General features: G+C 44.7%; 1 protein-coding gene across 1 annotated transcript in view; it reads left to right on the top strand.

Moving 5' to 3' along the window:
* Positions 1-15,577, top strand: part of LOC138365805 (uncharacterized) — a 49,694-nt gene that overhangs the window by 16,294 nt on the left and 17,823 nt on the right. The window contains exons 3-4 of the mRNA XM_069326279.1: positions 1,618-1,747; positions 10,203-10,321. Coding sequence (XP_069182380.1) covers positions 1,618-1,747; positions 10,203-10,321 — 249 coding nt within the window. The remainder of the gene's footprint in view (positions 1-1,617; positions 1,748-10,202; positions 10,322-15,577) is intronic.

Here is a 15,577-nt window from a genome sequence, read left to right as displayed (position 1 = left end):
GGAGAGATGAAAAGAGAGAGGGATAGGGAAAGATAGATGAGAGATTGTGAGAGACGGGTGAGTGGGGAAGACGAGAGAGAGAGAGAGAGAGAGAGAGACCGAACCCCTGGTCTATATCTGTCAAAGAGTCTGTCTATCTGTCTGGGGTAGGAGAGCCCGACCCCTTGGGCTAGTCCCACCTAACCTTCACCCATGGAGCACGTGGCGTCCGGGACTGATTACTGGCCAATCAGGGGTCGGCTCCGGTGTCACTTTTCTATAAATATTGACCTCTATCCATAGCCCTAGTGGAATTTTCTTAAAAGTATGATATGAAATTGTGGATGGGATTTCCGTAGAGTAATTTATATTTCCTTCCTCCGTTTACCCATGCACTTTCAGGAGTGTTTGGAAAGGGCCGCCCAGGATCACGTGGGTGGCCTGGACTCTCGGAGGTGGGGCGCATGCTTATTCTTTTCCTCTCTGGATCGTGACACTGAGGTGCTGGATCAGGAAACTGGTCGCTCTTCAGTCTCTAGTTTGCCTAATGCCTCACCCACCTCCTTTAGGAACTGTAATGCAGATTTACCCCAGGCGCTCAGGGTTTCAGAGCCTATTGGCACGAACCTGTAACAACGTTCTGTACTTATTAATTTTCTGGGTCTCCCTGAAGGTGGCTGCTCTGCCTTCTTCAGCTGTTCTCTAAGATAGATAGGTATCAGCCAATACACACACACACGTGTAGTCCCATACGACCTGTCTACCATCTCTCGGTGGCTGCCGAGTGACTTCAACTGGGCGTTTGTGACTGTTGTCAGGTCTGCACAACTGAGGTTCCCTTTGTGCTGGACACCCAGCTGTAGCTAAACTTCTCTTGATGATGTCATTGACTGCTTTATGTCTGGTAATCTTTCCCTGTGACTTACGACAGATGAGACCATGGCTGCCGTATTGGTCCGCCCATGCATAGCTGCAGACACACCGGTGTTCGGTGGAGATAGGGGCGGCAAGGCGCAGAGCAACACCAATACTTAGGTCCCGATGGTCCAGGTGGGTGCCCAAGACGGAATTAGGGACAGCCAACAGGAAGTCCCCCAAATGGGGAGCTTGCACACCAAGGAGGTGTAATTTGTCCTTCCTAAAAGCTGCCTCCATCATTGCTGTGGCAATGTTCTCCGCTATGGGGTTATATCCCACTTGGCCTGTTTGCAGTCGTTTGGGAAGTTGGTCGCAAGGTAGAGTTTGGAAGGGTGTCCCACTGGCCGGCTCCTTCAGTGAATTTGGAATCATAAATCCCAGTGGAGTTTCCTAGGTACTCCAGTAGAATGTTTTTCAGTAATTCACTCGTAGCACTGGTCGAGGATAAGACTGGCGGCAATGTTGTGTCACCTATACCCCCGAGTCTAACCGGGAGCGCTGCTCGGTCCCATTGGTCATCTTTAAGGAAGAGGTTTAACACTTTCATGGTTATTTCTTTTAGGAGTTTGTCACATTCTTTTAATTTTAGGTTATCGCAAGAAGAAGCACACGTTAGGAAATAGGGCTTGAATGGTCCCCAAACATAAATGTTTTCAACACTAAAGCCAATATAATGTTTATGTGTTGTTTGATACCAATCTATGTAGCATTTGTTTGCAGGATAGACGACGACATAGTTGAAGCAGACATGCGCGGACTACAGAGCAACAGACCGTCTGAGCGCAGCCACGTCACCAGGTCCTCCCAGAACTCTAAAGGTTCAGACCATCTCACGCCGCCGCCCAAAGAGGTACTCATTAATCAGATCTCATGTATGGTCGTGATTTGCAAATGTTCCTGTTGGTGATATTCTTGGCTACGGTGGTCATGAACTTATGAACCAATAATTACCTCTGGCTTATGATATAACTCTCACTCTTCTAAAAACTAAGTATAAACAAATTAACATTTTCTTCTAATAATAAGTATTATGTACAGACTTTTAGTATGGTAACGGCAAAGCTCCTGTCTCCGTTGTTTTCAAACTTGTAATTTTTTTAAAGAAATTTTCTTGTAAAATTACTTCTGGAATCATTCCATTGTTTAACTCCTTGGAGTGGACGGTAGAGCGACGGTCTCGCTTCATACCGATCGACGTTCAATCCCCGACCGTCCAAGTGATTGGGCACCATTCCTTTCCCCCTGTCCCGTCCCAAATCCTTATCCTGACCCCTTCCAAGTGCTATATAGTCATAATGGCTTGGCGCTTTCTCCTGATAGTTCCCTTCCGTTCCCTACCTGTTGTACAGGTTCAAATACCTCCAAGTTTCTCACAGATTAAGGAGCAAATAAAGAAGAAAATACTCCCAACTATCGAAAGTCGCCACAGAGCCAAAGTAGCGGAAGGAAGATCCACTGCGATATGGTACGAACAAGCCACTGGTTACTCCTCTTTCAAGCCTGGCAAAAAGATATCCGGAGACGTTGCAGTAGCCATACACAGACTCAGACTTGGTTACAAGTGCTGCTGGGAGGTAATGAACCCAATAGTTAAAAAGTGTCACAACTGTAGAACAGAAGCAGAGGCGCCACTATTGCACTACTTACTGGAATGTGAAGCTACTGAAGCTCTGCGCATCAAACTCAACATTAATCCAACGACAGCAGCTGCATTAGATGCAAAATCCACAGCAACTGCTGTGGTTAGAAAAGCAGTTGAAGAATGGGACACACTAGTGAACACTGTGCGTTCATATCCGCCACCAAGATAATGTTATAAAACAAGACTAAAACCAGTGCACTAACACAGAAGCAAAAAAGAAACAGGGAAAAAGGAGGAATCCCCACCTCCATTTAAAACTTTGACCCAAATATCACAGAAACAAGGTTATCGAGAATAACCGAACTCAGTTCCGGGTTCACCATAGCCCGTGCTACATGGACACTTCGTTCTAAGTAGCTAAATCTAAAACAACAACAACAACAACAACAACAACAACAACAACAACAGCGAGTAACTGTGAGACATCAGAATGGCGAGATGTCACCAGCGGACACATTTGTACTTGTACATCGTATTTGTACTTCTATTTGTAATTGTTCTTAGTACTTACATTTGTACTTGTACTTTGTACTTGTATTTTGTATTAGAAGTACAGGACTCAGTACTTCGACCCATCCTGTTTCTGATATATGTAAACGATCTTCCAGAGGTTATAGACTCGTTCCTCTCGATGTTTGCTGATGATGCAAAAATTATGAGAAAAATCAAAACAGATGAAGATAGACAGAGACTACAGGAAGACCTGGACAAATTGGTGGAATGGTTTAGAAAAATGGCTGCTAAAGTTCAACTAAGGAAAGTGTAAATTAATGAAATTAGGCGAAGGGAGCAGAAGGCTGAACACAAGGTACCATCTGGGAGGTGGAATACTACAAGATCAAATAGAGAGAAAGATCTGGGGGTTGATAACACACCGAGCATGTCCCCAGAGGCCCACATCAAAAGAATATCATCAGCGGCATATGCTAGACTGGCCAACATAAGAACTGCCTTTAGAAACTTGTGTAAGGAATCGTTCAGGACCCTGTATACCACTTATGTCAGACTAATCCTGGAGTATGTGGCTCCAGCCTGGAGTCCATATTTAGTCAAGCATAAGACTAAACTGGAAAAGGTTCAAACTTTTTTTGAACCTTATGATTTTTTTTTGAAGCTTTGAGTACAGATTAGTACCCGAACTGATGGGGTATGAGCTTCAAGGAGAGACTACGGGAATTAAACCTCACGTCACTGGGAGACAGAAAAGTTAGAAGGGACATGATCACCAAATACAAGATTCTCAGAGGAATTGATAGGGTAGATAAAGACAGACTATTTAACACATGGGGCACACGGACTAAGGGACACAGGTGGAAATTGAGTGCCCAAATGAGCCATAGAGACGTTAGAAAGAACTTTTTCAGTGTCAGAGTGGTTGACAAATAGAATGCATTAGGAAGTGATGTGGTGGAGGCTGACTCCATACACAGCTTCAAGTGTAGATATGATAGAGCCCAGTAGGCTCAGGAACCTGTACATTAGTTGATTGACTGTTGAGAGGCAGGACCAAAGAGCCAGAGCTCAACCCCCACAAGCACAACTAGGTAAGTTCACACAGTATGCTAGGTAAGTATAGTCCGTCCCTTATGTTAAATAGTCTGATAGAGAGAAAGAGAGCAGTAGTAGTAGCAGGCATTAAGGAGCAAACAGGAACCAGCCCAAAGGAGCGGAGAGACAAAGATGAAAACATAGTTACTGAGATCCTTAAAGAGGTGCAGATGGAGAGGGCTGACCAAAATATTGAAAAGGTTTTCAGGCTTGGAAAGTACAACAAGGACAGAGACAGATTGATAAAGGTGGTATTCATGAGTGAGAACACAAAAGAGGACTTGTTAGCAAGGAAGAGCGGTCTAGCAAATGTACAGAAGTTCAAAAAAGCATTCCTGCAGAGGGATATGACAAGGAACGAGAGAGTGAGGGCAGCAGGCGCGAGGAGAGAGCGCAGGGAGAAAGAAAGGAATCAGAGAACCACAACCCCGAACCCGACAATCCCAGAGGGGAGTGGGGAACCCTCCACAAACAGTTCAACAGCCACAGAGAGTGGAGCACCACCCCCACATTCTACCCAACAGACACCCTACCTGCCCTATCCCTGACAGCCCCCACTAAGTGCCCACCTAAGGCACCCTCCCCCCACTCCCCCCTTCCCCCATTCACCCCTCTCCCCAGGACCTCTCTTCTCCTCCACCCCCCAAGCCCTCCCTTCTCCCACATGCTCTCCCGTCTCCCCCACCCCCAAACCCTCCATTCTCCTCCACCCCCCTAAGCCCCTCACTCTCCCCCACCCACCTAAGGCTTCCCTTCTCCACCACTCCCCTAAACCCTCCCCTCTTCCTCACCCACCTCAGCCCTCCGTTTCCCCCTTACGCCCCCCCCCAAGCACTCCCCCGTCTTCTGCCCCCCAAGCCCTTCCTCCTCTTCTGCCCCCCCAAGCCCCCCCCTTCTCCCCATTCCCCCCAAACCTGCCACTTCTCCCCCATCCCCCAAGTCCCCACCTTCTCTCCCCATCCCCCCCAAACTCTTCCTCCCCCCATGCCCCCCAACCCTCCTCCTCTCACCCCCCCAACCCTCCCCCTCTCACTCTCCCCCAACATTCCAGCTCTCACACCCCCCTACCCCCCCCCCCCCCAAGCCCTTCCTCCTCCACTATTCTCCCCAAACCAGATCCTCCCAGCCCCCGCACACCCCAGATCCCTCAGGTCCCCACCCCCCACCCCCCCAGAGGAAGGGCAGAAGAGAGTCAGTTTCAAGTTAATGTACTCGAAAATAGATGGGATCCCAAGAGAGGCAAGTGAACAAAGGAAAAGAGCACAAGAAGTGAACCCAGATGTAATCAGACTCACTGAAACAAAACGCTCAGGAATCATAACAAATGCCGTGTTTTCCCAGGAGTACACAGTAATAAGGAAAGAGAGGGAAGGAAGGGAAGGAGGCGGAGTGGCCCTACTCATGGGAAAGGAATGGAGTCTCAAGGAGATGGCTATCCCGGGCTGTGAGGGATTCAGAGACTACATAACAGACACCATGACAATGGGAGGACCAAGAATAGTAGTAGCAGTGATATATAACCCTCCACCAAATGACAGAAGACCCAGGCAAGAGTATGACAACAACAACATGGCAGTTAACATTATAATTGAGAGGGCAGCCTCTGCTGCCTGTAGAAATAGATCCCATCTGCTCATCATGAGGGACTTCAATCACGGAAGGATAGACTGGGAAAACAAGGAACCGCATGGAGGTGAGGATATGTGGAAAGCCAAACTGTTGGAGGTGGTGACTAGAAACTTTTTAAGCCAACATATCAAGGGAACCCACAAGGTTGAGAGGAAACGATGAATCAGCGAGACTCGACCTAGTCTTCACTCTGAACGACTCTGACATAAGAAAAATCGGCTTTGAGACTCAAGTAGGAATGAGCGACCTCAGTGTACTGACGTTTGAGTACCTGGTTGAAGAAGTGTTATTGAACTCGAGGAGGGGAACTGAAAACAAAAGGCTGGCATTCTGAAGGGGAAACTATGAGGAGATAAGAAAATTCCTAACAGATATAACATGGGAAACAGAGCTCAGGAAAAAGACGGCCCAAGACATGATGGACTACATCACGCAGAAGTGCAAGGAGGCAGCAAACAAGTTTGTCCCAGTCCATAAGGAAAAAATTAAATGGAGATAAGAAACCCATGGTTTAATCAGAGATGTAGGCTAGCTAAGCAGCAAAGTAAAAGCGCATGGAGAAACTATAAAAATAACAGGACACTGGAGAGCAGAGAAAGATACCAGAATGCCAGGAATGAATATGTCAGGATGAGAAGAGAGGCAGAAAGACAATAAGAAAATGGCATCGCAAGCAAGGCAAAGACTCAACCTAAATTGTTGCATAGCCACAGCAGGAGAAAAACAACAGTAAAGGAACAGGTAATGAAATTAAGGATAGGGGCGGAAGGATTCACTACAAACGACAAGGAAGTGTGCGAAGAACTGAATAAGAAATTCCAGGAGGTCTTCACTTTAGAGCAAGAAGAAGCTCCAGAGATAAGAGAGGGAGTAATTAACCATGATCCACTAGAAGAGTTTGAGATTACCAGTGGGAAAGTAAGGAAGCTTTTACGAGAGTTGGATGTGACAAAGGCCATAGGCCCAGATGGAATCTCCCCTTGGATACTTACGGAAGGAGCAGAAGCACTGTGCTCACCACTCTCCGTAGTGTATAACGAATCACTGCCAACAGGGGAACTGCCAAGAATTTGGAAAGCGGCTAATGTAGTCCCGATATACAAGAAGAGGAATAGACAGGAGACACTGAACTACAGGCCAGTTCTAACCAGCATACCATGCAAGCTGATGGAGAAGATTGTGCGAAAAAAATAGTGGAACATCTGAAGCAAAAGAACTTTGTAACACAGCATCAACATGGATTCAGGCATGGCAAGTCCTGCCTCACAGGATTAATTGAATTCTATGACCAGGTAAAAAAAAATCAGGCAAGAAAGAGAAAGGATCACTACCTACAAAATTCTCAGGGGAATTGACAGGGTAGATAAGAATAAACTGTTTAACACTGGTGGTACGCGGACAAAGGGACACAAGTGGAAACTGAGAACCCAAATGAGCCACAGGGACATTAGAAAAAAACTTTTTCAGTGTCAGAGTAGTTAACGGATGGAATGCATTAGGCAGTGATGTGGTGGAGGCTGACTCCATACACAGTTTCAAATGTAGATATGATAGAGCCCAGTAGGCTCAGGAACCTGTACACCAGTTGATTGACAGTTGAGAGGCGGGACCAAAGGGCCAGAGCTCAACCCCCGCAAGCACAAATAGGTGAGTACACATACACACACACACACACACACACACACGCATGTATAGATGAACTGCAGAAGGCAGCAACACTAGCCCACAGAATGAGAGCGAAGCTGCTGATCATGGGGGACCTAAATCACAGAGAGATAAATTGGGAATCAAGGAATCCCCATGGAGGGGACGAAACGTGGGGAGCAAAATTAGTAGATGTTATAGACAGGAATTTCCTAACACAACATGTGAAGGAAGACACAAGGGAAAGAGGAGATGCACCGAGCCTATTAGACCTGATTTTCACCCAGAACGTAGAAGATATCGAGAATTTAGAGCATGAAATACCTCTAGGGGCCAGTGACCATTGTGTCCTAGTCTTTGACTACATGATGGAATTCAAACTTATGACCATGGGACAAGAGATCTGGGAAAGGAGAGCTGACTACAGGAAAGGGGACTATATGAGGATAAGGGACTATCTGGGTGAAGTGCAGTGGGAGGAAGAAATTAGAGGAAAAACAGTCCAAGATATGATGGACCTAGTCATACAGAAATGCCAGGAGGCCGAAGAGAGATTTATACCAACGGTAAAGGGAAAAAATAAGAAGGAATATAATAACCCATGGTTTAATAGACAGTGTCAGGAAGCAAAAATGGCCAGCAGGCGGGAGTGGAGGAAGTACAGAAGACAAAGAACAGAGGACAACAGGATCAGATACAACAGCGCTAGGAACGATTACATTAACATAAGACGAACATCGGAAAGGGACTATGAGAACGATATTGCAATCAAAGCGAAAAAACAACCTAAGTTACTACACAGTCATATAAGAAGAAAAATGTCGGTGAACGACCAAGTGACAAGACTAAGGAAGACAGAGGGGGCATATACTGAAAGTGACAAGGAAATCTGCGAGGCACTGAATGCCAGTTTCCATGGAGTGTTCACTACCGAGCCTGAGCAGCTCCCATTGTTGGAAGGGGTTACCCTAGATGAAAGACTATCAGATATAGAGGTGACAGCAGAGGAGGTAATGAAACAGTTGACAACTCTAGATGCAACTAAAGCAGTTGGACCAGACAAAGTATCACCGTGGATACTAAAAGAAGCAGCACAGGCCCTCAGCGTGCCTCTGGCAATGATCTTTAATGAGTCACTTATGTCAGGAGAATTGCCCAGTTGCTGGAAGAAGGCAAATGTCGTGCCGATCTTCAAGAAAGGTGATAGGGAGGAGGCACTTAACTATAGACCTGTATCACTGATAAGCATCTCCTGTAAAATACTGGAAAGAATAATTAGGCTACGACTGGTTGCACACCTGGAGAACATTAGGTTTGTGAACAAACATCAACATGGGTTCTGGACAGGGAAATCGTGCCTAACAAACCTTCTGGAATTCTATGATAAAATAACGAGGATAAGACAGGACAGAGATGGTTGGGCAGACTGCATATTTCTGGACTGCCAAAAAGCCTTTGATACAGTATCGCACATGAGACTGCTGTTCAAGCTCGAGAGGCAGGCGGGGGTGGGGGGAAAGGTCCTAGCATGGATAAGGAACTACCTAACAGGAAGGAGCCAAAGAGTTACGGTAAGGGGCGAGAAGTCGAACTGGCGAACAGTAACAAGTGGAGTACCACAAGGATCGGTGCTGGGACCAATTCTATTTCTTGTATATGTTAACGACATGTTTACAGGCGTAGAGTCCTACATGTCGATGTTTGCGGATGACGCAAAGTTGATGAGAAGAGTTGTGACAGATGAGGATTGCAGGATCCTCCAAGAGGACCTGAACAGGTTGCAGAGATGGTCAGAGAAATGGCTACTGGAATTCAACACGAGCAAATGTAAAGTTATGGAAATGGGACTAGGAGATAGGAGACCAAAGGGACAGTACACAATGAAGGGGAACAGCCTACCTGTAACGACGCGTGAAAGAGACCTGGGGGTGGACGTAACACCTAATCTATCTCCTGAGGCACATATAAATAGGATAACGACAGCAGCGTACTCTACATTGGCAAAAGTTAGAACATCATTCAGAAACCTAAGTAAGGAGGCATTTAGGGCGCTTTACACTGCCTACGTAAGGCCAGTCTTAGAGTATGCCGCCTCATCATGGAGTCCCCATCTGAAGAAGCATATAATGAAACTGGAAAAGGTTCAGAGGTTTGCAACGAGACTCGTCCCAGAGCTACGAGGGATGGGGTATGAGGAGCGCCTGAGGGAACTGTGCCTTACGACACTAGAAAGAAGAAGGGAGAGGGGGGACATGATAGGAACGTATAAGATACTCAGAGGGATTGACAGAGTGGACATAGACGAAATGTTCACACGGAATAGTAACAGAACGAGGGGACATGGATGGAAGCTTGAAACTCAGATGAGTCACAGAGATGTTAGGAAGTTTTCTTTTAGCGTCAGAGTAGTGGAAAAATGGAATGCACTTCAGGAACAGGTTGTGGAAGCAAATACTATTCATAATTTTAAAACCAGGTATGATAGGGAAATGGGACAGGAGTCATTGCTGTAAACAACCGATGCTCGAAAGGCGGGATCCAAGAGTCAATGCTCGATCCTGCAGACACAACTAGGTGAGTACAACTAGGTGAGTACACACACACACACACACACACACACACACACACACACACACACACACACACACACACACACACACACACACACACACACACACACACACACACATATATATATATATATATATATATATATATATATATATATATATATATATATATATATATATATATATTGTGTTTGTTTCTTTGGCATAGTAATTACCAAAGGTATGAGTAATTAGTGATGTGGTTGAGTACTAAGCGCGCCACTGTCCCCCAGGACGAGGGGCGGGTGTCGGTGTTGTTCAACAAGTACGCCCTGGAGAAGGAGGACCTGGCGCCCGGGGACGCCCACAGACCCGCCCTGCGGGACCACGAGCGTGACGGCGACATGAGACAGTAAGTGGGGTCATCTGTGGCCAAAAACAATTGGGACAAAGTATTCTTTAATTAATAATAGAAAATAATTTAAACTCAAAGCTACCACACACACACAACATTATAGGCCCAAGACACATTTGTCAGAGGAAAAGTAATCTTAACACACACACACATGCCCAGAAGCTAACACACATGTGGGAATAATAGGAAATGACATTACAGACGAAGCTGCAAAACTTGCAACTAAGAGAAGAAATGTAGACATTTACACACCACAGAGTCTATCACAGATTAAGAAAGTAGTTAGAAACAGAACAATGCAAAAGATGTAGTGACCACAACACAGCAGTTGCAACATCAGGATCTGCGGGTTGGTACAAGAATTCAACCAACTACGAACCACTTAGTTTGATGAAAGGGAGCAGTAGAGCAACAGAAGTACACTTACATCGCATCAGGCTTGGATACCCATGCGCATGGGAAATAGGCTTACAGGTTCCGGAAGATGAGAGGAAATGTCAGCACTGTGGAGAAATGCCCAACAGACCACTGGAACATTATCTAACACAGTGCACAGTTACAGCCACAACAGACCACTGGAACATTATCTAACACAGTGCACAGTTACAACCACAACAGACCACTGGAACATTATCTAACACAGTGCACAGTTACAACCACAACAGACCACTGGAACATTATCTAACACAGTGCACAGTTACAACCACAACAGACCACTGGAACATTATCTAACACAGTGCACAGTTACAACCACAACAGACCACTGGAACATTATCTAACACAGTGCACAGTTACAACCACAACAGACCACTGGAACATTATCTAACACAGTGCACAGTTACAAACCTATTAAGATTTCAACTAAAATTCAACAGAGCAGAAGTTGATAAAGGACACACAGTACAAGAGGCGTCACAATACACTGGACAAGAGGCGTCACAATACACTGGACAAGAGGCGTCACAATACACTGGACAAGAGTCGTCACAATACACTGGACAAGAGGCGTCACAATACACTGGACAAGAGGCGTCACAATACACAGGACAAGAGGCGTCACAATACACTGGACAAGAGGCGTCACAATACACTGGACAAGAGGCGTCACAATACACAAGACAAGAGGCGTCACAATACACTGGACAAGAGGCGTCACAATACACTGGACAAGAGGCGTCACAATACACTGGACAAGAGGCGTCACAATACACAGGACAAGAGGCGTCACAATACACAGGACAAGAGGCGTCACAATACACAGAACAAGAGGCGTCACAATACACAGTACAAGAGGCGTCACAATACACAGGACAGAAAGCAACTTAAAGTGATGGCGGCAACTGAGGAAAGCAGCAGCCGGAAACTGTGTGACGGGTACAGAAGGCTTGTAGTGTGAGGCTAGAGACACACGTCACCTCATGTGTGGACTGAGAGTTGAGATATAGACTCAAGCAAGTGGTGGTGGAAGCCAGCCATGACCCTGCTGCCACGCTAGACACAGAGCTCCGGGAGCCATGAAAGGTTTTAACATGTCGGCCAGTAATGTGAGAGATGAGGAGTCACCAGAGACGGGTATTTAGGGATTAGGATGTGTCCAGCGAACGCTGGGTATGGACCTCGGGTTGAAGCCCAGGTGGCTTGTGGTTATATAATATATATATATATATATATATATATATATATATATATATATATATATATATATATATATATATATATATATATATATATATATATATATATTATTAGTATATTTTGGTAGCAGTCTTTCCTGTAGACATATATTATTAAATATGACCGAAAAAGTAAGATTAATAATTCTAACACGAATTTTCTCAATCTTTCGTACATTTCTTTTCACTGTTGGAGGTAATTCAAAAATCAATTACCAAAATTCATTTTTATTTCTAGTCTGACGCGACACTTGAGCGCGTTTCGTAAAACTTATTACATTTTCAGAGACAAAGACAAAGGAACATATAATCTCCTCCCACAACCAAACCATCGCCAGAGAAATCCTAGTAAACAACACAGAAATCATCGATAGATACAGCGATAGCAGGCGGCTTGATGTTTGCGAGGCATTACACATCAAGAAGTCAACACCAGCAATCAACAGCCAATTAATGCACAACTATATTCTACCCACCTCAAGACTCCGCTCCAATATAGAAGCATCAAGAAATATGGACCAATAGGCTTTCCACAATCACTTCTATTCAATACCCATTGTTTCATGTTCTGGCTTGTGTTGATGAAATTAATACCTTATTAAATACCACCTCACCCCATCCACCTCACTCAAATGTAGATATAAACAAAATCGGAGATGTGTAAGTTCTATTCAGTTGTGTATGTGTTAACTAAAGTCTTTGAAAATGTAATAAGTTTTACGAAACGCGCTCAAGTGTCGCGTCAGACTAGAAATAAAAATGAATTTTGGAGAATTGATTTTTGAATTACCTCCAACAGTGAAAAGAAATGTACGAAAGATTGAGAAAATTCGTGTTAGAATTATTAATCTTACTTTTTTCGGTCATATTTAATAATATATGTCTACAGGAAAGACTGCTACCAAAATATATTAATATTAAAGCGCACGACCCAGCAGCAAGGAATCAAGCCTTCACGATAAAATATCGCCAGGATCTGATTCGTGATCAGATATACAAGGCAGAGAATGAAATCAAAGACAACAAAACGCAACTACTTCATGCTACAAACGAGTGGAGAAATAGCAACATCGACGAAAGTATCCGTTCCCGCATTGAACAACACCTCGACATCCTCACAGACCGACATCACCTCAGCACTGAAACAAGGATTATCAAGAAACTAACAACATTATATGGAGGACCTATGGCAATTCCACGACCAAGAGATGGCTTCCTGAACCTTGCAGGAATTAACCTCACTGAGGACCAAGTCACTCTCCTAAATCTGGGCATAAACTGTCATGTTATGTCCAGACCGAGTGAGATGGCCCGGAAAGTAGAGTTGGAAATTCTGTTGGACGACATATTCGACCTCGAGACACAAAGGAAGGTCACTACCAAAGATACCTTACAAGCAGAACTTATTGCAGAAGGAGGAAAGAATCGAGGCAATTACAGAAGCACCATACTGTCCCCCGAGCTCAAAGCGGCAGCTAAAAGCCTTCGTGAGAACAAGGAGATAGTTGTCAGGAGAGGTGACAAGTCGCCAATATATGTCATTCTTAAAAAAGACGAATATCTGGCGAAAATGAACCTCATACTCTCTGACCAAACTAAGTTCCAAAGGGTAACGAAGGACACTACAGCCGAATTGAAAGCAAAGGTCAACAAACTGATCGAAACTGTGAACGCCAAGAAATCCGGACTCCACCTGCCAAAGATCATTGGGGAATATAAACCTGGATATGCGTATGGAAATGTCAAGACACACAAGCCTGGAAACCCACTTCGGCCAATCATTAGCCAGATACCCACACCCACGTACAGATTGGCGAAGCGACTCAACGGCCTGCTGACTCCTTATGTTCCTTGCACCTTCAGCCTGAAGTCTCCAAAGGAATTTGTTGACTTACTGCGGGGCACACGGGCCACAGGAATAAGAGCCTCGTTGGACGTAGAATCGCTGTTCACTAACGTACCAGTGGACGAGACAATCGGGATGATAGCCGACAAAATGTATCGTGATCCAGCCTGTACTCCTCTTGACATACCAGAAAATATCCTAAGGAAACTACTCCAAGCTTGTACTAAAGAGGCACCCTTCTTGAGCCCGGATGGGCACATGTATAAGCAAGTAGATGGGGGTCGCCATGGGTTCTCCCCTAGGTGTCCTGTTTGCAAACTTCTACATGGGTACCATCGAGCAAAAAGTCTTAGTCGATATGAACATGAAACCGGCCATATACTGCAGGTATGTTGACGACATTTTTACACAGGTACCTGATGCCAGACATCTGCAGGAGTTGAAGGAGGCATTTGAGCGGAGTTCCGTGCTGCGTTTCACTTACGAGATGGAAAAGGATGGGAAGCTGCCCTTTCTAGATGTAACAGTCATGGAAAAGAGCAGAGGTTTCCACACTGCAGTCTACACTAAGGAAACGAACATAGGAATGTGCCTAAATGCCAAAAGCGACTGCCCAGATAGGTACAAGAGGAGTGTTGTAAACGCATATGTCGACCGTGCTCTCAGCCACAGCTCAGAATGGAAGCAAGTCGACGGAGAACTCTGTAGGGTAAGGCAGGTCCTAGTCAACAACGGCTTCTCCAATGGTTTCGTCGAAGACATCATAAGAAGGAAAGTGAAACGCCATGCAACCTCTGAAGAGACAACCAACACAACACCCATACCCCCTATTAGACTATTTTACAGTAACTTCTTTTCCACAGCTCATAAAACGGAGGAAAGGGTCCTGAAAGATATTGTTAATAGAAACGTTATCCCTACAGACAAAAATCAGAGGATACAACTGACGATTTACTATAAAACCAGAAAAACGGCCAGCCTACTCATGAGAAACTCTCCAGACACAAAACAGAACGCTTTAAAAGAGACTAACGTCGTCTATGCCTTCAAATGCCCTCTTGGGGACTGTAAGCTCCAAAAAACCCAGTATATAGGCAAGACAACAACATCTCTTTCTAGGCGTTTAACGATACATAAGCAACAGGGCTCCATTAAGGAACATATAATCTCTTCCCACAACCAAACCATCGCCAGAGAAATCCTAGTAAACAACACAGAAATCATCGATAGATACAGCGATAGCAGGCGGCTTGACGTTTGCGAGGCATTACACATCAAGAAGTCAACACCAGCAATCAACAGCCAATTAATGCACAACTATATTCTACCCACCTCAAGACTCCGCTCCAATAAAGAAGCATCAAGAAATATGGACCAATAGGCTTTCTACAATCACTTCTATTCAATACCCATTGTTTCATGTTTTGGCTTGTGTTGATGAAATTAATACCTTATTAAATACCACCTCACCCCATCCACCTTACTCAAATGTAGATATAAACAAAATCGGAGATGTGTAAGTTCTATTCAGTTGTGTATGTGTTAACTAAAGTCTTTGAAAATGTAATAAGTTTTACGAAACGCGCTCAAGTGTCGCGTCAGACTAGAAATAAAAATGAATTTTGGAGAATTGATTTTTGAATTACCTCCAACAGTGAAAAGAAATGTACGAAAGATTGAGAAAATTCGTGTTAGAATTATTAATCTTACTTTTTCGGTTATATTTAATAATAT

This window comes from Procambarus clarkii, chromosome 18 (genome assembly GCF_040958095.1).
Source record: "Procambarus clarkii isolate CNS0578487 chromosome 18, FALCON_Pclarkii_2.0, whole genome shotgun sequence".
Classification (NCBI taxonomy): Eukaryota; Metazoa; Arthropoda; class Malacostraca; order Decapoda; family Cambaridae; genus Procambarus; species Procambarus clarkii.
Note: the sequence above shows the minus strand (reverse complement) of the source record. Positions and strands in the feature narration are given on the sequence as shown.